Consider the following 24993-nt stretch of genomic DNA (forward strand, 5'->3'; position numbering starts at 1 on the left):
TCTTCCTCTTAAAAGTAAAAACTGACACCATGTGGTGTGATACATATAACTCCTGCAACGAGATGTTGATGGTCTAGTGAAACAGAGGTCAAAGGTCAACAAGAATACAAAGTAAGTACTGAGACTCAGACCCTGGAATTCCTGCACGTCCAGTGAAAACAAACACCAGCCTAATTCAGATTACTGAGGGACTGGAAACCAGTGAAAAGCAGAGATGTGACTCATAGGTGGCTGGTGGGGAGATAAGTGGAAACACAAACAGTCTCAACCACAGAACAAAAATAAATGTGCCTGATTAATGAAATGAAAACAGATTATCTCTGAAGTAGATTTGGATATAAAACCTGAAAGAGCAAATGAAGGAAAGCATTTTGCTATTTGGGGGGGGGGGGGGGCGGCACGTCGACAGACTGTTAGGTTTATTTAGCTATTTTGGTCGCACTCAGCTGTCCCTTTTATGCTCTACTGGGAATGTCTGCTGCCATCACCCTGCCAAGTAATCCCTTTATATTTAAGGGGGTGGGAGCCTGAGGGGTAGACGGTGTGAGAGGGGGCCAAACAGGTGGGAAAGTGTTCATGACTGTAACCAATCAGAAATCACACACCTCTGTAGTGATGAGAAGGCAGAGCCTCAGACAGAGATTAATGGTGCTTTCAATTGTCTGGCATGTTGTCGTACATTTAAGGCTCGCAACACCCCTTCAGAAACAACAAACACACAAAAAATGAGAAAAAATGACTTACACAAAAGAGCAACTCACACTACACATTGCAAATTAATTGCCATGTAAAAGGCCTCAAAATTAATCTTATATATGAAGCGACTATCTGCTTCCACAATCAAAATTGTATTTAACTAAGGGACATCATATAAATGTACATGTTTAAAAATTAAATTACTGGTGTGCAAAACTTTTGGCTTATGACTACGATGTCTTTGGTTAGTCGAATAAAAAAACTAAGTTAAATATTGAAAGTTAAGTGAAGTTAAATTATCCCTGCCAGGTATTAAGAATCTAATTAAGCCACACATTACGTAATATCTGATTTTTCTCTAGGATTAAACTTTTATTAATAATTTAAGGACATTTTCTTAAAATTACTTTCAGAATGCAGGAAGTATTCGTACATTGCTCTTTTGCTACTAAATAAATGTTTCAGGCATTTCATGTATCACCCCCACTATATCTGTGACCTACAATAGCAGAAATTGTTTAATTATTTCAATTACATTATTAATTATTATAAACATAACAATTATGTTGTTTTTATTATTTTTCATTTGTTCATGTTTCATTGTTGTGGCACTAATCTGCATCCCTAACACGTTTACATCGTTTGCACTAACATTTTAATTATTAAACAATAAGACTGTTGGATAAATAATGTGTTTAAGCTCTTTGTTTACGCCTTATCCTTATTAATTTAATTCAGTTTTGGCAATGTTCCATTTCACCATGATGGAATAGGTTTGAAAAGACTGAAAAAGAAAGAGGAAATAAATACATAAAGCTCTTTTCACAAAACAGACCAGTTTGCATTTGCATTAATGCATCCAGAAAGGACGGGGGTAAAATACAAGTAGAAATTCTATATAACTAAGTCTGTAAGCATGAATATCCTCAGACACGCTCCCTTTTCTACAGCACGATTCTAAAGTATTTCAGTGTAAGGATTAAGTAAAAAAAATATTGCTTATATATCTTGCTGTTGCTCGTTTTATTAATGGCTGCATGTTTTTATGTAGTACTACGTATTTGATCCTGCTAAGCAGCTCCTGTCATCATAACTTCCATGGGAAAATCCCAGATTTGACATCAGCATCGTCACTTTGTCACGGCTTAAAAAAAGAAAGCAGCGCTGTGCACATTCAGGGTAAGAGCTGCATCAGTTGCTGAGCATATAGAATGCCTGTCAAACTGTAATATCGCAAATGGACAAACCAAAAATAAAGTCAGAGTGGCCTCTGTGCCTTTCTGCAGGCGGATGGAGGTGGACAGAAGGAGGGGAGGAGAGGCAGTGTCCAGTGGTCCAACAAGTATATATGTCCTGAATGTCCTTATTAGTCCACGTGGGACTGCAAACCTGCAACATGGTCCCTCAGCTATCAAGTTTACGTGATTCCAAGACTCCCGGGTCTATTTTTGATCTCCTGTAAGGTGATACGCTGCCCCGCCATTCTGTCTCCTTCACTTTTGCCATCACTTCATCCTTGGCCATCCTCTCTCTCTCTTTCTCTCTATTTCACATACACACACACACCCTCTCGCTCTCTCTCTTTTTATTCCCATCCAAACTTGAAGCTGCGGCTAAAGTTAGATTGGCTGGTGGATGAGTATATAAGCCCCCGGGAATAAACGTATAACGCGGCTTCACACGCGGTGTCTTCCCTTTCTTGATCACCCAAACCTCAGCTCTCAAGATGGTGAGTACCAGGCTTCCCACATCTCTGCACAGTGATGGTGGAAATATCTACAGGAGAGTTTGAACCAACCCCATGGATTACAATTTTTTTTTTTTTTTGGTCTAATTTTGAAATAGAAATTCCAGAATAGAAGTGTGGATTTTGGAGAACTGGATTTTTGATGATGCAGCTGTAAAGAGGCTTGGATTCTAATGAATTGTTGCTATTAGTTGATACAAGTTTTTAGATACATTGCAAGCCAAATTGATTAGTTCGGTAAAGCTAAATTGAGGAAAAAGTATCAAGTTTATAAAATTTCACACAAGCATAACTTGTGTTAAAATCCTGTTTTTTTAACAAGCCTGAGTGATGACCTGAACTTGAACCTGAAGTGTAATCTGGATGAGCATTGATTTCCAATTATACAAGTTTAGAGATGCTATGCAAAATTGATTATTTTTATGATTTTAGTATAATTTATAAATCTCATATAGCTTAGAAAGGTTAATATTATTAAACATCCTATTGAGATAGATTGATAAAATTAAGGGTTACCGAATCTTGTTCCGCACTCATCAGCATCCCAGATTCATTTGAAGATGATGTGCTTGTCTCTGTCCTCCAGGCACCAAAGAAGGCCAAGAGGAGGCAGGCAGCAGGAGACAGCGGCTCCTCCAATGTGTTCTCCATGTTTGAGCAGAGCCAGATTCAGGAGTACAAAGAGGTGAGGTCGTCTTCATCCCTACTCCGTAAGCATCCCTGATGGCTGAACGCCCTGGAAGTGTTTGACAGTTTCCGATTAGTTGTCAAAGATATTTAAATAGCCTCAGAATCTGAATCTGTGCAGAATATGAGTTTGGTTTAGCAACTCTAAGGATCTGTTTTCACAGCAGTTGCTATTTTGCATGCTTCCACTTCTCCCCTGACAGTTTAATAATCATAGGAATGTCGTTAGGAGCAGCGCTGAAATTTCGACACCATCTGAACCTCTGACTCCCCCCCTCCTAGCTACTGTCAGCTGTCACAGCTGGGTAAAGTCTGGGATGCCAAGGAGAATAAACGAACCCCTGTTATGATGCAGAAAAGAAAAACAAAGGGGTTAGACTCACTTTTGGGCATGACATATTTTTAAAGGTTTATTTTTCAGATGCCACTGAACATTTGATAAGATTAGAAAGAAAAGACAAAGAGCAAAAGGAAAAAGTGTAAAAAATAAAGATTAAAGGTTGTGTGTCAGAGTTCATTAAGGTCAGGGAGACTTGATTTGAGAAGAGCACGCCGACACGACTCTGGATAACGATGGTGTCCGGGTTTTCAGTGTGTTGCCAAGTGATGTGAGCTCCAAATAGAACATATTTATCCCCTGATAAGTGATACAGGCTTCTTAAGTGCCACACAGGGAACACATGTAATAATGATTAGGATGATCTTAGCACATTGCATAGATGGAAAGCTAGCAGGCAGCAGGATGTATTTGTAACTATCAGTACAAATGTGTGTGTGTGAGAGAGAGAGTAAGGAAAAGGAGACCAAGGGAAGAAGGTGGAAAGAAAGGTCAGTGAGTGAAGTTCAAGTCCAAGTCCAAGGAGTTATCTTAAGTTTCATGGTTGTAAGATGCAGAGCAGATCAGACAGCTGTACTCTAATGATACTTTCCCAAATTAACATGTAAGAAAAGACTGGGGTGGGGGGATTAAACACCCCCTCCTGCCACCAAAAGCCCACTAAGGTTCTTTCTTACACAGTATCGTCTATCGTCATTTGTGTGTCAAAGATTCTTACCAGCTGCCACTTTAATGAACAAACTATTGACAGAGGAGTTCGTAAATGCCTAAAGAGGTCTGATCCCGCCCAACCACACAGACCGCATCAGCCCCAAGTGTTTCCTTCCTTGTTTTCCTTCCTTCCAATACTAAACCCAAGCGTTTCTTTCCAGGCTTTCACAATCATTGACCAGAACAGAGATGGTATCATCAGCAAAGATGACCTGAGGGACGTGCTGGCCTCAATGGGTGAGTCCAAATGGAAGCAATTCACACCCCAGAAAGCATGTGCGAATTCACTTCACGCTCTCTCTCATCTTGATTTTAATTTCTGTGCTCTTCAGGCCAGCTGAACGTGAAGAATGAGGAGCTGGAGGCCATGATCAAAGAGGCCAGCGGCCCAATCAACTTCACCGTCTTCCTCACCATGTTCGGAGAGAAGCTGAAGGGTGGGAATCCCATTTTCACCAAATGACTTATATTACACTGGCGCTAAAGTTCCCTGATTTCCTTTTAAGTGCTTTCAGATAAAGGGGTGCCAACACATGATGCACAGTTATGTGCTAATGCTAGCATATTTTCCCGCTAACACTGTGTAACCGACCCCCTGTCCTCACCAGGTGCTGATCCCGAAGACGTTATTCTTAGCGCCTTTAAAGTCCTGGACCCCTGAGGGTGCTGGAACCATCAAGAAGGAATTGTGAGGACTTTTAAAACAATCTCTTTTATCCTCTATGTTGGTCCAAGTGGAAAGAATTCAGATTTTAAACCATTAAAATCTTTTTTTTTTTAACCTATTCCAGCCTTGAGGAGCTCTTGACCACTCAGTGCGACAGGTTCACCAAGGAGGAGGTAAAATCAGTAATTCCACATTTTGGCACAGTGGCCCTTTGATGTTGTTACTGTACACTGTTACTCAGCCTATCTTTACGAAATAAAATTAATTAACATTAAATAATTATTTAATAATTTAACAGAAGTAAGTTAAAACGTTCTATTTTTTATCTAGATTGGGATGTGGTAGCGCCCTTATTTCTTTGGATATTTGGGATGGGTCTCCCTTTACTGACAAAAATGTACACCCAAGTCTATTTATAGACGATTTTTCCTTTCTGTTCCTTTAAACATATAATTTATTATTATTCTTCAGTGAGAGATTATTTTACTGATGAACCAAATATTTAATTATGGACCATACTACTTTCTCAATGTGGTGAATTTCCAACTTTGCTTTTCTCCCTCAGATTAAGAACATGTGGGCCGCCTTCCCCCCTGATGTTGCTGGCAACGTAGACTACAAGAACATCTGCTACGTCATCACACACGGAGAGGAGAAGGAGGAGTAAAGAAAAAGCTAGAAGACAAGAAAGACAACAATCCCTTTGCTATTCTGCCTTCCCTGTCCTTTTCTTTCCTCCTTTCTTCCCACTCACCTTCTGTGTAAGCCCAGGTGCTCAGCCGCTCATGTTTAAACCAAAGACTTATCACACTGACACATGAGATGACTGACGCCCGAGGGATGTCTATGTTTGCTTATGGGGAATAAGGATGATTATTAATAATAAAAATGATCCTGTAACATCATTTCCAACTTTTCTTTCCGTGCAAACAGCTTCTGTCGTCTCACCTCTTCGTCTCTGTGTGGCCGGTCACTCTAGCCTCAAAGGTGCTTTAGTGTGAATGAATCGCGTCCCCTCTGCTTCCCTCGGTATCTGAGAGGAACACATTATTTGGAGGGACACACCAAGCATGAGGACTTCATTCCAAATTTTGAAGATGTCCTTCTGAGTAGAGGAGGTGGGGACAGAGAATTTGCAGGTTAGATTAGAAAAAAGTTACCTCATTAAAGTGATGGAAACTTAATTTATTTGAAAAGTTTAAAAAAAAAAAAAAGAAGAAAGAAAAGGTTGAAGGAGAGGAGAGAAAGGGCCGAAAGAAAACATTCAATTCTTCGATTCCTTTCCCTCCCCTCCTTCTAGCAACTAACAAATCACCTTTTTTTTTTCCATAAGCTGACTTGAATCCAGTGACTGGACTCTTCCTCACCTTTCCTGTAATGAATAAAAGGGAAAAAAACTGAATAAAATCTCTTTTCTTTTGTACAATAGTGTGTCTGTTCAGTGGCTTTGTGGGGCAGGGTTTGAGCAGCAAAAGTCACCCATCTGGTAACATCTGGTGGAGCTTCGTCCTGCCAAATATGGCTGGAACAATTCTAAATAAAAACAGACGAGGACGACTCTTAATTTCAAAATTGAATGCTGGTTATTTAAATCCAGCCTAGATTTTTAATCTTTCCAAACATGTAAGCCACACACCAAAAAAGAAAAACATTACCCAAGTGATTTAATATATTATGGTTTATTACTCATCACAAATGTCATTATCATCATTAATTATAAATACAACAGTTGCAGATCTGAAGGAATGAATTCAATTAGCTATGATTTTATTTCACTTTCGCCAGAGAAGAGAGTGACATGTAAACTTAAAGACACTAAAGACGTAACGGCATAGAAAGAAAAAAAAAAAAAAAAACCCACACAGCTGAGACATTTTCCTTTTTTGAAATGTTTGCATCAGTTGAGTTATTCCCAATGAAATGTACTTAAGAATTACAGCTTCAGGGTCAATGGAGAAATGCACAAAGGACTTGATACAAATAGGCTTTGTCACTATTGCAGAGCAGAGCAAAGAGCAGCTAGTGTCAGATTCATCTGATCATCACGTCACCTCCAGCTCCCTGAACAAAGACAAACGACACCATCATCCAGATGTGAGCTGCGAGGACATATTGCTCATAAATACCATAATCTGCAGACCTGAAAGTGTTACAGAAAGAAAAAAAAAAAAAAAAAAAAAAAAAAAAAAAACATGTGGTGAAGCACAAAATCCTTTCCTCCACCCCCTGACGGCACCACTCAGATCAGCACGAGGTAAAATCAGTGCTGCGGTCACCACATAGACACACGCCAACAGTCATGATGAAGCAAAGTTTGCATAGATGTGTTCAGATTATCCACACTAAACACTACACTTAATCTGTGCCTATAATGCGCTGCCGTCGAAACAGAAGAGGGAAAGAGAGTGTGTGTGTGATATTCATATTCATATATAAATGACAGCCCTGTGAAGACCTGAAACAAGTGGGAAAACGATGAATATGGAGGACATGTTGGCTACAAGTACACGAAAGTCCCTCTAATCATCAACTACCAAACAGTACAGTTAAAGAGCATCAATGTTTGTTTTTCTTGCCATCAAATGGTTTACACTAACTACCTGGCACTATTCATCATATACTGACAGGGTTCAGCGCCACTTAATGTATGCATAAATATGTTACAGTACAGAACATTGAGTGTAAATACATTAGGGAGTTAGTCCATAAGTCATTATGAATGTTACAACACAACTTGGTGAGACAGAAGTACTTAAGATGTTCAATTAAAAACCACTTTTTAGTATATGACACAGTACAAAGACCTTCAGTTCCTAAATATTCTGCCAAAGTCAATCGTTCTAAAGGTTGTTCTCTCAAGTCTAAGGCTCATTTTCCCCCCCACACTCAAGTCTGTTAATACTGCACTTCAGTAAACTGGAGACTCGTGAACCTAAGCTGACCAAACCAACAGTGAAAGTAAACCAAAAGACATGCATTGAGTTTGCTGAAGCTGAAGACTTAATGTGCAAAAAGAAAACAAAAAAGAAAACAAGAAATGAAATAAAAATAAAAGACTTTGAACAGTTCCTCTGCAACTACGCTGTGTAGTCAGCCTCCATTCCAGTCAACCAGGTGTCTCTCACTTAGATAGAAAAATACTCAGATCCAAAATAATAATAATAATTCATAATATACTATATTTGATTAAATTAACCACTTTTTACATAAATACATCAGAGCCCAAAAGGTCAAAGATCAGAGGTTAATGCTACATTGGCACACCTGGCACCTCCAGTCAAGTGGCTTCCTATAGGTCCACAAGGCTGAAACCAGCCTGCTGAGACGCTTGTTTTCCACGTCACCGCACTAAAGGAGTGGTCACCTTCAGTGGTGCTTTGTGACAAAATGACAAGTGCAAAAAAACCCAAAACAAACAAAAAAAAAAAGAAAAATTCTTCATTCTCTTACGATAATTGAAATCACATTCTAATGAGTTAAGGAACCCATACCTGTGCACACTATTTTGTTCAATGAAACTGAAATAATACTAAACTCACAGAAGGATATTTGGTCTGCAGGACTTGTGCACAGATACTGCTTGCATGTTAGCACACAAGCAATTTACTGATAATGTTGTACCTCCTTTTTTTTTAAACCCTTGAAAAAAACAACAAAAAACCCCTAAAACCTGAAATAAAAACATTACCTGCTTATCCAAAACAAAAACAAAAACAAAAAAAAAAAAAGAGTGACCCATTAAAACACTGCCGTCACTAACAGACTACAAGGTATGGTTTTTCCTCTACTTCCCCCTCTTTTGTTTTTGTTGTTTTTTTTAATCTAATCTAGTAAAAGTTTGAAAACACAGAAGGGATTCAATGGTAGTTTGACTTAAAACAAAAAAGGGAGGCCACACAAAGCACATTGACACATTTCACTACACTACTAAGGCACAGACAACATTAAACGTGACAATAAATACATCCCTCAACAATATTACTAGCATTTCTGTCTTCAGTGCCTGCGTTTGAGACTTTAAATGATTTATTTCCGTTTTCTCCCCTCCCCCAAATAACCCTTTTCATCAGATGAGACGTGACGGGGCATATGGAGTGTTAACACGATCCTATGTATCGTAGGTAGACCTTTTATTTACATTTTCTATGGCACCGTAACAACTTCTGCAAGCGTTTGAGATGATTTTCCCTCACACCACTGCCATCAGTTTGATTAAAATAATTAAAAAAAGAAGAGGAAAAAAAAAGAATTTAAAAAACTAAAACAGAAAGTGACTGCAATCCTTTATATATATAATAATTAAAAAAAAAGTTTCACAGTCCATGCTCCAGTTGGGGAAAAAAAGAAAGAAAAATGGAAATTTTGTCCCATCTCACGAGAGGCAAAAAGTGCTGTTGAAACCATGATCCAGTTTTCTCCAACATAGTCCTTACACTACTTTAAATCCTTGAAATGATGCATTATATAGGAAGCCATCCCATTTTTATATTAGTCACTGTTTTTGGGGATCTTTTGTTCCCCTGACCTCTTTTTTGTGTTGTTTTGTTTGTTCAGCCTCCCTTTTTTTGTTATCCTGGAATGACGAGGTGGAAAATTAGGCCGACTCTTTCGCTGCTGCAGCTCCATTTTTGTCCTCTGCATCCCCTCCTCCTCCTCCTTTGTCTTTTTTCTTGCCCCCTTTCTTCTTCTCTTTTTCTAGCTTCTCTTTCTCTTTTTTGAGCCTCTCTTTTTCAGCCTTTTCTTTTTCCTTTTTTTCCTTCTGTTTTTTCTTCTCGTCTTCTTTCTCCTTCTTCTTGTCCTCTTTGCTTTTCTTCTTCTTCTTTCCTTCTTCCTCCACATTTGCGGCATCGGCTGATGGAGGTGCAGTTTCTTTTTTTGAATCTGGTAATGGGGGCAGAGGGGTGTTGTTTGCAGTAGGAGACGGGATAGTGGGAGTGATGTGCTCCGAGACGATCTTAGGAGAGGGGGCCAGAGTAGCGGGGGGTTGTGGTGTGCTTTGCATTGGGGCCGAAGAAGCAGGCTCGCCCTGTGCTGATGTGCTCTCTGAGGCTGGAGCAGGACCATGAGATGAACTAGCCACCTTTGATACTAAGGGGCTCTGCGGTGCTGCCTTATGACCTGCCCCTGGGGGCATAGGTGGTTTCTGGCTGGGCCCTCGGTTCGAGCTCGATGTTACTGCGGGTGGTGACGGAGGTGGAAAGCCCTCAAATCCTGACGGCCCTGAGAAGGAGCCCTTCTTGGCGTGGGAGTGGAAAGGAGCCTTAGATTTGCGGAAGCCAGGGAGTGACAGCAAACTGGAAGAGGCCCTGAGGGGTCCTGGTGGTGGGATCGAGCTTCCTAGGAAAGAGAAGCTTCCACCAGAGCTGATGGAAGCAGCTCTGCGTTTGTACTCAAAGATAGCTCTTGTACCGTGAAGGCGGCGTCCCGGCTGGTGCATAAGTTCCCCTCTGGACTCCCTCCACTTCCTCACCTGAATGTTGCACTCTCTCTCTATGAGTGCCTCAGTCACTGGGAGAGCGACGATCTGGACAACAAAACATCAGACAAAGTAGAGACAGACAGAGGAAGTGAGGATAACAAGATGAGCCACAACAGGATAAAATGACTAATAACTCGTGTCTCTGAGTAAAAACAGAAACAAGTTTTATGTACACGGCCTCCATAAACACTGACCTCCTGTACCAATATGTCCTCTCTGATAGTGTCGGGTGAGATGTTTCTTAGACGCTCCATGGTCTCATACATGCCCTGAAGTTCCCGAAGTTTATCCACAGAACCAAGCATCTGTTTCAGCAGCACCAGGCCGACACGGAAGACTATCTTCACTCCTACACACAGACACTTAAGTTAGGTTTCTTTCAATCTAGAAAAACTAGATCTAGAAAAAAAGTCTAGAAAAAAAGCAGTTCTCAAAGTTCTGTTAAAGGGGGATAATTATGCATTTTCTTATTTTCACAAGTCATAAACACCGATACAGTTGAGGACATAGACATTTTCTATTCTTGGTTGCGTACGATGTAAATGAGGGCTGATATTCCTAATATGGTCATCTCAGGCACACCGCTCTGGCTGCGACCACAGAAGAGGGCGGGGCATCTGTGGTTGCAGCCACACCGCCATGTTTCGAGCATTTTTGAATAGAGCAGCTTTAAAGGGAGGAGAAAGGGGAGCTACAATAGCTTGAAGAGGATGAACACTATGACTGCAAAAGCCCCAGCGCCAGATAAACATGGGTTACTTTGAACGGTGAATCATGAAAAACTACTACAGCAGAATCCAATGGCGAAAATACAGAGATGGAAAAAACACCCTTTTTCTCTTTTTCCACAGGATTAAAATAAAAATTATTTAACAAAAAAACAAAACAGTAAAATGCTGCATTCTTACAGCTCCTGCATTTAATCAAATCAGGTTGCTGGTCGTAAAGTACCTGCTATTTACATTTTAAATTTAATTTGATGCATTTAGGTTTTATTGTTTTGCTGTTTTATTTTATTCTATTGTTCTTAACTTATTTAATGTACAGCACTCTGGTCCTGTGCTGGCTATTTTAAAGCGCTTTATAAATAAAATCGGATTGGATATTTAAGGTCAGACTGTTTCATGCACATTTGCAAGTAATTTCTAAACAGAGGTACATGGATCAAATTCACTAAACAGACAAAAGCGCTGACAACTGGCTGTGAAACCTGCAGATATTAACGGTACCTTCACAGAAGAACATGTCCCATACACGCAGGACACAGGACCATGGTAAAGTGCGTGAGAAGATACACATGAACCACTCCGTCATGTAGAGAATGGGGTCGATCTTGAACTTCTTAAGATGACGATACGCCATTGGACACGTGCGACGCAGCACAGAGAAAAAGATCTCGCCATCAAGTTGAATCGCTTCCTAAAGTTAAAAAATAAATAAAACAAAATTATTAAAACTGAGATAACTGTGTAACAGACTAGCAATACATGTTTATTCACTCACCAGCCCTGCACTGTAGTAGCCAGGAAGATATTTCTCACATATTTGGACGAGGCACCAAAACGCTTGCTGTGAAACAGAAAGAAAAGTTAAAGGCTTGCACTGCAAACAATAAATTGTAGATTGAAAAACAAATATATTCTGACTTATTATAGTGTGAGAGAGGACTATGTGGACACTACACTACAAGTAGATTGCAAAATACTAAGAAACAATATAAAAAGTAGAACTTCTCATCAGTGTTGTAACCACAATTGAGTATAATCCGAGTGCGTTTAAAGCAGATGTGCGCATTATTATGCCCTCTGCTGCTACATGTGTTTGCTAAGCAAGTGTATTTAATATTAAAGCATTAACCACTAAAACAAAGAGCAAAACTTGACTGAACAACATCAATTATTTCCTGAATACATCTTTTTATGTCAAACAAACAAACAAACAAACAAAAATCAGCTTGCCCAGCTTTAAATAGATGTTGGTTTCATAAGAAAGCATTATCTGAAAAAGAATCTACAAGTCTAATTGTGACAAAGAGATAAAGGCGCAGTTTGCTATGAGGTACTGACGTGAGAAAACAAGCCTTACATAACACAGTTCGCGCTCACCTGTTTATTTAAAGAAATGAGCAAACTTAGATTTCACACTGCGACAGTAACATTTAAGCAGGCGTGGTCACAATACTGTAAAAACATCAGCCCACGCTGTTTCCATCGCGGACAGAAGTGAGGTCACAGAAAGAAATGATGTCACCTTGTAATATGGGTTAGGGGCGGTGCAATAAGCATTTTAGGCTTCTTCGGTCTCCTATTTTTAATTAAGAAGACTTTCCAGTGAAATAACAACCAAATAAAGTCACGTTTCAGATGCGTTTTGTTTTCTCGCTCTGCCTACTCTCTTTTGTCACGCGCCCTCTCTTTATTAACGTGTCAGCAGAGGAGGGATAAATAGAAAGACCAAGGCTAAAACAAAACATCCCTGATTTCTAAGAAAGTCTGACCACACACATAACTAAAGGTTGTAAGATTAACTCATCATCTAATGCGTCAATTCATCCAGTTTCCTTTTTTTCTCTTATGTGAAAACAAACGCTGCACACCGGATTTAAAACACTGCTTCAAATGATACATGTTTAGATATGGAGGACAAAAGTAAACTGGACGGTATTTAACGTACCTGCATTTATTTTAGTTCTTTTGTAGTAAAAGAAGACTTTCACCACAAGTCATTGTTCATATATTCATGAGACTTTCTCAAGAAATCACGCTTCTGAAGTCATCATTGTGAAACTAACACTCAAAACCTAATGAGAAACCGTACCCTAACCATTCCACCCCTCACCTCTGCAGGCATGTGCATGAGCAGTACTGCAGCCACCGGCGCTTGGGCCTGGCAGTAACCCTCATCAGGCCGGTAGATGGTGTAGGCCTTGAGGATTCGGTACAGATCCTGTTGCCTGCAAGAACAAGCATGACAATTATTCAGTGGCTTACGAGGGGAACTTGGGTGTTACCTCCAGTTCATGAGCTATTCAAAAAAAAATTACATAAATAATAATAAATAAAGAATTTCTTTCAATAAACTTGAAAGAAAATGAAAGAATATTAATTATTCTATACAAGGATTACTTCAAACATCTTTTTAAAGTACACATTTGTTTTGTTCATTGGCTTTGTTTTGTCACGTTACCCTTTTTTTCATTTCATCTTTGAATGTCTGATATCACTATTACTGCTATCTTTGATTCTGCCTTTAATCGAATCCAATTTGTTTTATTGTGGAAGCCAAATTTCCCTAAAAAACAATAACAAAAGTTTCTGATAAAGCCTCAAAAAAAAAAAAAAAAAAAAAAATATACATTTTATTGCTGATTGCAGACCCACAGCCAGCAGGACTTTTATTAGTCCTTTTTCAATGAGCTATTGCGATTCTGTGTTTTATTCAGGATATTATTATATGGCACAGCCTTAATGTTTACCGACAGATATAGTAACATCCTACTGTGACCCTGCCCCGATACGCAGCTACAAAGATCAAATCATTTCCAAGTAGTGCAGAGTGCATGGTGTTCCTTTTTTAATCAATCATGCATGCCATGGTTCCTCTGGTATAAAATAGACTGTGTTTGTGTTTATTGTTTTACCCGTGGCCACCGCGAGCAGCAAACATCTCATGAAAGGGGAACTGCCTGTGGAGATCCTTCTCTATAATGTCCAACCATTTAGCCTCTCCCTGCTCTCTCTCCAGCTCCTGTAGCGAAAGAAAACAAACAAACAAACAAAAAGGTTATCAATAAATTCTCTGAAAATTATTTTTTAGCCATAAAAGTGGATTATACAAGACGTTTAATTATTAACTAAAAATAAAAATGCTGGCAAAGAAATTCTTTCATAGATAAGAGGAACAATAAGTTAGTAAATGGCTGGACACCGCCTAGTCAAGGCCAGACCCTCTCAGAGGGGCAGGGCATCAACAGGCAGGATTACTGGTCCTGATAAGAGGCTTATTGCTCACTAGGCCTACGCCTGCGCCCCTTTAGCACTCCTGGAGCTGCAAGTGGCCTTCTCAGCCCCACTACAAGCCACTTAGTCAATACTAAAGATATCTCCCAAAATGTTTTCAAACCAGCTGCAATTGTCTTAAATTGAAAGAGAATTAAGTTGAATAACAGAGATCAAATAAATTGTATTTATTCCACTTTCTACATTGAATAAATGAAAACTAGTTCATTAGTGCTAAAAATGACATGACAACTGTGATACCTCAAATTTCCCAGGGTTGTCTCTTAGAAGCTCCTCACTGTTGGACAGCAGCTGCCAGGCTCTTGCTCTGAGAGAGGATGGAATCCCCTTCCTACAGCGCAGCTTCACCTGTAAGGCAGACATTTAGGCCATCGGCTCTGACATAATGTTTACCCATCATTAATTCATACTATATGTTCTTTGGGGGGGGTTCTGTGTGTGTGATTCTAGTTTTTACTGGCAGCAGTGACGTTATAAATAAAGATTTTCAACTTGAATGTTTCATTAATAAAGATCAGATGTGTGACTTGATTGTTCTGTTATTTAATTTTTTAGCAGTTCTGTTCTCACTTTTACCATCACATACTGAAAGGCTGCTGTGTGTGTACCTTCTGGAAGCGATGTTTGACCCACTTATCCCAGTGGCAGAACATGTCAATCCATTTCATCTCCCGCTGTCGTGCAACTTCAATTCGAACTTCCTTTTCACTGCAATAGTGAGTAATATAAAATGACTTTATGCTGACAGAATGAGGAAGTTCTTTGTTCTTTTGATACCACTAAAAACTACACTTTGAGCACTTGAATCTAATGACACGAATAGCTTGCCTCATTTTGCACAACATTTTGCTAACTCACAGAAAATCACGAACAATGACAGGAATTGACTGGCACTGACACCCAGGGCAAATCAATAAGACTTTAATTATTCAACAGAGGAAGAGCAATTAGCTTGCCAGAAAAGTAAAAGCAAATCTGACAAAAAAAGGGGAGGAAGAGAGCAGATGGGTGCGATGGGAAATACAACACAGACAGAGTCAGTACATAATGAGTCACAAAAGCGCTCTCAGCACTATCTGAGTCAGACCAAGGGGAGATAAAGGACAGACAGATATGTTTAGAGTAGCATAGAAGAAGAGGAAGGCAGGAAAGGGAGGCTGGGATGGATCTCTGTGAGTCAGATGGTGTAGAGTGGCCATAGGAAAACAGTCAAGCAAGAGTTACACTTTTCTGAGTAAACCAATTCTGTGGTCATGATTTAATAGTGTCTCATATTACAAATAGTGATCCACCTGCAGGGAAGCTAAGCATGAAAAAGCAGATTTTTGCTCTGTTTTGTTTAAAATATTAATATTACACAGCACATGTTTTTGTACAGTAGCTGGGAGTGTGTGTGACTGGTTAATGTGTACTTACCCCCCTTCACTGTACTGATTCCCACCTAGGAAGCCATACTTGTCAGTGCGTCTGACAGTTAGGCCATTAATCTCTGAATCTGACCCCACGGAGCTGCCATCTTCTCCCAGTCCAGAGAGAGACTCCAAAGTTCCAGACATCAGGCTGGCTGACTCCAGGTAACTGAGGGTGTCTGGTGCCGGCCGGGGTTTGGGTAGAGCGAAGGACAACGGTGGCTCTTGGATCAGGGGGAGTGGTGGGCTGTGGGGTTCAGCTCTGGTAGGAGTAGCAGGCAGTTCTCCCATCCTGGCTTCATTGGGAGTACCAGGCTTTGGGTACAAAGGTGGAGGCTCGTTTGGAGCATTTTGTGCTTCTTGGAGCGGCTGAGGTTTTTCTTCTTCAGCTGCTGCTGCTGCTGCTGATGATGATAAGACTGGAGGAGCAGGTGCGGGATTGGGACCTGCAGTCATCTGGGGTTGTTCCACTTTAAGTTGAGCTTCTTCTACAACAGGATTTGGGTTACAGGTGACTTGCAGGTTAGGGTATAGGTTAGGACCAGGATTTAGATCAGGAGAGGGGGACGCCTGTGCCACTTCGCTTGGAGCTGGTGGCTTTCCTGCTGATTCTTCATTCCCTGGAGCAGGCTGCTGTACCGATGATAGAAGGGGAGCCTCAGCTGTGAGGTCAGGAGGATTTGAGGATCGGCGGGGAATCAAGGGGGACCCCCCTGCCAGTACTGCAGAAGTTTTTCCACTCAAAGCTTTGTCATTAAAAAGGGAAGACTTGGGTATGGACACCTCCCTGGGAGACTCTGTAGCAGTGCTGTTAGGTGGAGGAAGCCCTGGTGATGACGGAGGGATAGATGGAGCTGCATGAGGATCACCCAAAGCAGGTGGGGATGGGGATAAGGTGGAAAGCTCAGCCATGGTTCCACTCTCTCCTTTAGAAAAAGAAAAGAAAGACAAGCAGTTGAATTTTAATTGTAATAATATTAAACTCACAGCTACACAAATAGTGCTTCTACAGAGGGATAAAGACACAAATCTTAACAGCAACGGGTCAATAATAAAATAAAACATGGGTGTGAAAGTGTATGAAAACAGACTTCTAACAATTCCTTTGCAACTCTTCTTAAAACAGAAGCAGTTTAAGAATGAGTCAAAATTTTAAATTAATATTATTTTTAAACTAATATAATACATTCACTATAAAAAGATTCACAGCCCATCCCAGATTTCCCTCATAACATCAAGTGTGCTATCAACATAAACCTAACACCAATAGATACACGAAGCTACATTTCCTCTTTTGCCACGAAAGCCTATATTGTACAGTGAAGTGATAGTGGTGTGTCTACATAATTCAGGAACTTCTTATTTGTAGTCACACAAAGGCTCACGGCAAAAAACACACAAAAATGAAAACTCTTAGCAAATACATCAGAAATGTACTTAATCGATGATTAAGCCAGTGTCCCAGAAAATGCAATTTCCTCATTACATGCACGAGTGCACTGGTACTCAACAAAGCGGCCGGACAACCATGGTGATCCAGCTTTTTTGCTGATGGAGCAGGTTCATGTTTGTGGTGGCTTCTCCAGACAGCTATGTGTTACGAGCTAGCAGCTAATAACACCACCACAATAGTCACAGTCACTTTGTTGTTATGTCCTCTCAAGAGGCCTTGCTACAAGCGACTCGACTTCCCGATTCAGCGCGCTAAGGCAACATTTTACGAGCAGCTAATAGTTAACACCCACCCTGCCTCCCTGCCAGGCCCCAGCTGAGCAACGTCCACAGGCCTTGTCCACCCCGCTGCCCCCCTATCAACTATAACTTCAACTCCACTCTTCAACTCACCCACACCGGCGTGTCACTGTGATCGGTCCGCCTGGATAGCCAGCCAGGGGGTTCCTGTCGTCTCGTCCCCCCGCCACAGCTCCGGTTCCGTAACCTTATCCAATTAATGAGAACACGAAAAGGCGACACAGGGGCAGGAACCGCTGAACTGGGAGATGAGCTGGGAGAACAAACGTCCCGCAATCCGTGAGCTAGCTAGCTAAGTTAACAGCTAGCTAAGTTAGCTTATTTAACTATTAGCATTAGCCCCGATAGTGTTCTGTTTCTGTTAGCCGTGCTAGCTAGCGGGATGCCTCGGTACCGCGGTTACACATGCGCACTTGTTCGACGCATTCTCACCAAAGTCAAGCGAGTCTGTAAGTGATAATTTTCATTTTGTAATAGGCCGACTTTCTGTGATCAGATGTCCAGGCACAGCCGCAGGGGCTCGGCAGACACGAACAGCCTGTATTTCCTACTGACAGCTACGCGCGCGTTCGCGTCAAAAGACGACAAGCACGCACACGTACAGGAACCTCCCTGCTTACACACTGTCATTGCTTCCATAAAAACTAATTTAGAAATTCGGGATAATATCAATAGATATGTCTAATTTTTTATTGTTGTGAACAATGACGTTTGTTTCTTATATATCTATGTTAAACACCCCCACTGCACTGTTTACTACTTTGGATTGTTATGTTAATGGAAAGTGTTTCACTAATGGCTGAATGGTTCTTTTTGTCAGTGTCACCATCTTCAAACCATACATCACTACCGCCTTGTAAATCTTTTCTTTCACTCTTGTTGCTATCCTTTTGTGAAAAATCACCCCTGGTGCTTGTCTCCACCTGCTTCAACTCACCTGGCCTGCAATTTCCTTAACTTTGTTGCGCGCTGTCTGTTGCTTTTGATGGTGCGGCTCATTTAAACTCATCTACCTTGACTAGCTCTCCTCCTTACATGTTTACTATTACACCTGTCTCATTCACACACATTTTCTGCTATGCTTCTATTGAATTTATGTTTCATATATCTTTTATTAGAAGCAAGTATCACAATTGTTACAGGTTAATAGGACATATGCCCGCTTTCTGCTTCTATTGAGTTTAATTCAGCATATCTTCACCTCTCCAGGTTTTCTTCCACCTTTTACCTACTTTCATTGTCATCATAGTTCATAGAGACTCCTGCCTGACCTCATCTGTCATTCTGTCCAACACCAATGCAAACAAGAAAGAGCTCAGAGCTAATATCCGATGTAGTCCCACCCACACAGAGCAAGGCGTTCTGACCTTCTCTACTCTTCATCAGCAGTCTCAAAACAAACATCTCATCTGCAGTGCTCTTTCTTGGCATGAAATCATACTGCTGTTCGCTGATCATCACCTCTGTCCTCAACCTAGCTTCAACAACTCTTTCCTATATCTTCATGGTATGGCTCATCACTTTTGTCCCTCTGTAATTATTCCAGGTCTGCACATCATCCTTGTTTTCTTTTTTTTTATAATTAAAGTTTTTTATTATTATTATTTTGAACAATTAAGAAAACCATAACATAACAACCCAAAACAACAACAACAAAAAACACACTCAGTGAAGAAAAATAAATAAATAGATAAAATAAATAAATAAATAAATACATAAACTGTTGCACACACAGTTAATTCTTAATTCATACTGTATCTCACATTGTCTTCATGTTGTAGGCCCATATAAACAAAAAAACTGTCCCATTGTTCTGTTAGAGTCTCTGTCTTACTGCTCAGTCTTCCCAGCATTTTCTCACATGCGGCATTTTCAGTCATTTTCTCCTTCCACTTTTTTAGGGTTGGAGTCCGAGGGTCTTTCCAAAGTGTTAAAATGAGACGAACACACGTCACAATCCCAGTGTTTAACACTCTAAAGCCTGCTTTGTCTAACTTTGGCACCTCACCTCTGTCCCCCAATAGGCACAGTCTTGGTGATCTAGGTAATTTAAGCTTCACCCAACCCTCCATATATTTGAAAGCATTTTCCCATATTGGGGAGACCAGTGGACATTCCCATAAAGCATGTACTAACATACCTTTTCCTTCTTGGCACTTCCCTAATGTAGAACCCATTTTCAGAAATAATTGAATCCCATGTTCCCTCATCAAAGGAACAATCCAGATCTTTTTCCCAAGCCCTTTTAAGACTTTTACATGTGTTGTTTTTAACCCAATGACATAAATTATACCATTTTGATGCCTTTGCAGTTAAGGGTGGAAGTACAAAGAAATTCTCTATGACATTTTTCTCCTGAGACAATTTTATTTTATTTTTCAGACAGTCTCTCATTTGTAAATATCACCAAAAATGGCCGGGTCCTTCCAAATTAAACTTTACTGTCAAATCATTGAAGGACATAAACATGTTATCTTCATATAAATCACTTATTAATCTTATGCGTTTTTTGTGCCACTGTGGCCAATAAATTGTTTGTTTACCTATTTTTATTTTTGGGTTGTGCCACAGGGGTGCATATTTTTGAAAGTATGGGGAGAGATTGCAGCTCTTGTGAACCTCTTGCCACATCATTTTTGAAAAAAATAACATCATCTTTGTTTTCTAAAATAACTACCAATCAGTTAATTCATCAGACATCCTCTCACTCTCCAGGACTGTGTTAAACAATCTGATTAAAAGCCCACCTCCCTCTCTCCCAGACATCTCCATACCTCCAAATGCATAGATAAACACAGATGTCTTCCGCTGTTCATTTGCTTCATAGCTGTTTTCAGTTATTAGTGTCAGTTTAAATGAAAAACTTGCTGCTATGTTTAGCAACCTAAATGATAAAAAAGTGCAAATAATTTGGACATCAGAAAACAACAGATTTCATCAGTACAATGTATAGTAACTCCCTTTTCCCTGTAATTATAAAACCAAGTAGAATAACAATTGATACAGCTACATTGATAGATAATATATTCACAAATAAAATTGACCATGTAATAGTAGGTGGACTTCTTATAACTGATATAAGCGATCATCTTCCTGTTTTTGCAATTTTCCAAAATTATTTTGGGATCAAAACTAAACAAAAGAATCAAACATTTGATATGATACGACATAGAACAACAAGAGCCATTGCTGCCCTCCAGGTGGACTTAAAGGAACACAATTGGAATGAGGTTTTTGCAAATGAAGATTCAAATAGTGCATATGATGCATTCCTATCAACTGTAATCTCACTATATGAAAAACATTGTCCTTTAATGGAAATCACTAGAAAGCGTCACAGATCAAATAAGCCATGGATCACAAAGGGGATAGAAGATGCATGTAAAAAGAAAAATAATCTATATAAGAGATTCATAAAACAGAGGACAAAAGATGCTGAAATAAAGTACAAGTTATACAAAAATAGATTAGTAAATATTATAAGAACAAGTAAGAAAGCATATTACCACAAATTATTGGAGAAAAGTAGAAGTAACACACAAGAAACATGGAGGATATTAAATAGTATAATCAAAAAGGGCTCAAAAAATAAGAATTATCCAGACTATTTCAAAAAAAGATAAAGATATTGTGCTTGATAAAACTAAAGACATTGCAAATGAATTTAATGATTTCTTTATAAATGTTGGCTTTAATTTAGCAAAAGAAATTCCAGAGTCAAGAAATAATAACGACTTAAATAAACATATTACTCAGAATGTGTCCTCCATGTTTATTGGTGCTGTAACTCATAGAGAAATAATTAACATTGTGAAGGCATTTAAAAATAAAAAGCCCACTGACTGTTTTGGTATTGACATGATATTAGTTAAAAGTATTATAGAATATATAGTGCAACCTTTCACATACATTTGTAAACTTTCCTTTCGAACTGGTGTGTTTCCCTCACAAATGAAAATAGCAAAAGTTATTCCAATCCATAAAAACGGAGAGAGATGTCAGTTTACCAATTACAGGCCAATATCACTACTCCCACAGTTCTCAAAAATTTTAGAAAAGTTATTTGTTAATAGACTTGATAAATATATGGAGAAGCATAATCTCCTAAGTGATAACCAATATGGCTTTAGAGTGAAAAGGTCCACTTCGATGGCAGTGATGGAACTTGTAGAAGGGATATCTAATGCTATAGATAATAAGGAATATACTGTTGGTGTTTATATAGACTTAAAAAAGGCGTTTGATACAATTGATCATTCTATATTAATGAATAAACTAGAGAGATATGGCATAAGAGGGATAGCATACAAGTGGATGAAAAGTTACCTGGATGACAGATATCAATATGTCGAATTCAATAATGTAAAATCTAAGCAGTTGAAGGTAACTTGTGGTGTTCCTCAGGGCTCTGTGCTGGGCCCTAAATTATTTATATTATATATAAATGACATATGTAGTGTTTCCAAACTGTTAAAATGTGTATTGTTTGCTGATGATACCACTCTGTATTGCTCAGGTAAAAACCTAGAACAGCTTCTGACTACAGCGGAAAAGGAGTTGAATATATTAAAAAACTGGTTTGATGTAAATAAGTTATCATTAAATATAAAGAAAAAATGATTATCTTTGGCACTAGACACATGAAAAATGTATCTAAACTCAGGGTTAATGGAATTGAAATTGAAAGAGTGTAGGAAAATAAATTTCTTGGAGTGATAATTGATGATAAGCTGAGTTGGAAGTCTCATATAAACCATGTGAAAACAAAAATGTCAAAAACCATTGCTATTCTCTATAAAACAAAGCATGTCCTGAATAAAAAAAATCATTATACACACTTTATTGTACTCTGTTGCTTCCATATATGACTTACTATCTGGAGATATGGGGTAATGCATATAAAACAAATACTCTTCCTATTTTGAAGTTACAAAAAAGAGCTATAAGAATTATAAATCAATCAAACTATATAGAACCAACTAACATTTTGTTTATTAATCTGAATACCCTGAAATTTTATGATTTAGTTGAATATAAAATGGCACAGATAATGTATAAAGCACAAAATAACTTGCTTATCCCAGTACTCAGTCAGAGAGAGTCAATATGACTTAAGGGGAACAGATTTCTTTTAAAAAAAAAGAAGATAAGGACAAATATAAAGCAGAGATGTGTTTCTGTTAGAGGAGTTAACCTGTGGAATAGTTATGACAGTGATTTAAAAAGGTGTAGTTCATTTTCCTTGTTTAAAAACATGTTTAAAAATAGAGTATTAGAAAAATATATAAATCAAGAATGAAAAGAGCAAAAATAATAATACTGAAACTCTTGACTGTTTTTCTTTGATGTAGTTACTTATCTAAGGTGGAAAGGTTTTTGTTTGTTTGTTTGTTTTTGCTTTGCTTTGTTTTATTCTTTGCTTCGAGCCCTGTGTACAGGAGCTGTATGCAAAAAGATCTTGTGTTAAAAGGGTTGGCGTAATAAGCAAATGCTTCAGCCAATACCTTTTGATTAGCCTTGTCTCGTGCTTTCTTGCTTTGTAGTAGATCTTTGTTCTATTTGAATGCTAATCAATAAAATCAAAAAATCAATCAATCAAAATCAATCAGTTACTGTATTTATTTATACTTTGTAAGGAACTAAAGGGAAGTTTCAAAGAAATAGGTCATATCAAAAGGAGAAGGCCACAAGATTTCCCACATCAAAATAATGATGGGAAGTTAGGTCAATGAAATCAATCTATTATCGTTTTTTTTTTAAACTTTGTTGGTGTGTTCAGTTGCGCCACTAGATGGCGCAGTTGCATTTTATTGCGACGAGTTGATTCAGTCTGAGTTTCTAGATGCAGTAATCACCATGGCAACGGGAAAATAAAGAGGAGCGTCTCCTTTTTAATCCAGTGGGCCCAGGAATGTGCGTGTCAGTGATGACCGTCTGTCTCAGAGCACTCAAGTAAGGATTACTGTCTTAGAAAGCAGGAGGGGAGGTGGGGAAAGTCATTTTGATTAGCTTGGACCACTCTGTCAACATCGTAGCATAAAAATTTGCATGTGAAAGAAATAAAAACATATGGGGACACAGTTTATTTATGAACCTGTGATCGTCACACCCATAGTAATAGAGAAATCCACAACCCTGATGGATTTAACAACCTTATTTTGCTGCTCATGCCTGGAAAAATTACATCTTTATAGCTGGTCTGGAAACGCCTAGGATTTCCCCCAGATGAGCTGGAGGAGGTGGCTGGGGAGAGGGAGGTCCTCCCTTTTGTGTTAGACTTCTGCCTCCAAGGGGCTGAAAATGGATGGATGGACTGTATTGCTTAATAAGATTTACGGAAAAACTCTGCTGTAATGTTCCCCAGTGTGGCCATTTGTAATTTCTAATCTAATTTCAGCCCACACAAATCAACAGCAGTGATCACAAAACGGTGTATAGCTGAATACAGTAGTGAGATCTTTAACCAGGTCTTCCCATTAACACCTGACCTGTCCAGAGGTTCAGTCAATGAGCTCGTCAATAGCTTCAATGCTAAAATGTTAAATGTCATTGACACTATTGCTCCCATTAAGGTGAAGGTTATCTCTGGAAGGAAAAAGTCTCCATGGAGAAACACCACACTGGTGAAAAATGAAAAAAGAGAGTGTAGGAAAGCTGAGCGCAGATGGAGAAAAACAAACCTCCAGGTTCATTATGACATCTATAAAGAGAAACTTCACAATTATAATTTACAACTGAGGAGTGCAAGGAGGTCCTACTTCTCTGACATCATCACCAAAAACAGTCATAATGCTCGGGTCTTATTTTCTACAGTTGACAGGCTAACAAACCCTCCTGTGTCAGTGGCAGCTGAACTTCATTTGACCATGGCCTGCAATGACTTTGCCAAATTCTTCACAGAAAAAATCCAAAAGATTAGACAAGCAATTGGTACATCAACAGCATATCCAGGATATGTGCTGTGTCCACTGAAAAACTGTTTAAACACCATCAAACAGTTTCACCCTATTAACAGCAAAGACCTGAAGACATCTTAGGTCAACTGAACTCCTCCTCCTGCTGTTTAGATGTCCTGCCAACAAGTTTTTTCAAAAAGGTCTCAAAGACTTTGGAGTCAGACCTGTTACAGATCGTCAACTTTTCTTTAATGTCAGGCGTGTTTCCAGAATCACTAAAAACTGCTGTAATAAAACCTATACTGAAAAAGGACAATCTTGACAAGACACAAATGAACAACTACAGGCCGATCTCAAATCTCCCATTTTTAAGTAAGATCATTGAAAAAGCAGTTTCTCAACAGCTCAATTACTTCTTAAAACAGAATAACTGTTATGATGCCTTCCAGTCAGGTTTTAGACAGAACCACAGCACTGAAACCGCTCTGACCAAAGTGTTTAATGACATATGTCTGAATACAGACAGTGGAAAAATGTCAGTCTTAGTTTTACTGGATCTCAGTGCAGCATTTGATACAGTTAACCACAACATA

General features: G+C 39.2%; 2 protein-coding genes across 2 annotated transcripts; one reads left to right on the forward strand and one right to left on the reverse strand.

Moving 5' to 3' along the window:
* Positions 1–2293: 2293 nt before the first annotated feature.
* mylpfa (myosin light chain, phosphorylatable, fast skeletal muscle a) lies at positions 2294–6149 on the forward strand. The gene is given in 8 exon segments (XM_040044061.1): positions 2294–2425; positions 3030–3128; positions 4340–4415; positions 4511–4615; positions 4787–4833; positions 4835–4866; positions 4970–5018; positions 5411–6149. Coding segments are annotated over 8 exon segments (513 nt in total). The 5' UTR covers positions 2294–2422; the 3' UTR covers positions 5513–6149.
* A 359-nt stretch (positions 6150–6508) lies between these two features.
* Positions 6509–18077, reverse strand: LOC120741242 (TBC1 domain family member 10A-like). The gene is made up of 10 exons (XM_040044011.1): positions 17598–18077; positions 15760–16678; positions 14952–15051; positions 14584–14691; positions 13965–14071; positions 13163–13277; positions 11828–11893; positions 11554–11743; positions 10519–10673; positions 6509–10369 (listed from the first exon to the last, which is right to left on the reverse strand). Exons 2-10 carry the CDS (start codon positions 16662–16664, stop codon positions 9440–9442), a joined length of 2676 nt encoding a protein of 891 aa, XP_039899945.1. The 5' UTR covers positions 16665–16678; positions 17598–18077; the 3' UTR covers positions 6509–9439.
* Positions 18078–24993: the final 6916 nt, after the last annotated feature.

Source organism: Simochromis diagramma, unplaced genomic scaffold, assembly GCF_900408965.1.
Source record: "Simochromis diagramma unplaced genomic scaffold, fSimDia1.1 OVJJ01000321.1, whole genome shotgun sequence".
Lineage (NCBI taxonomy): Eukaryota > Metazoa > Chordata > Actinopteri > Cichliformes > Cichlidae > Simochromis > Simochromis diagramma.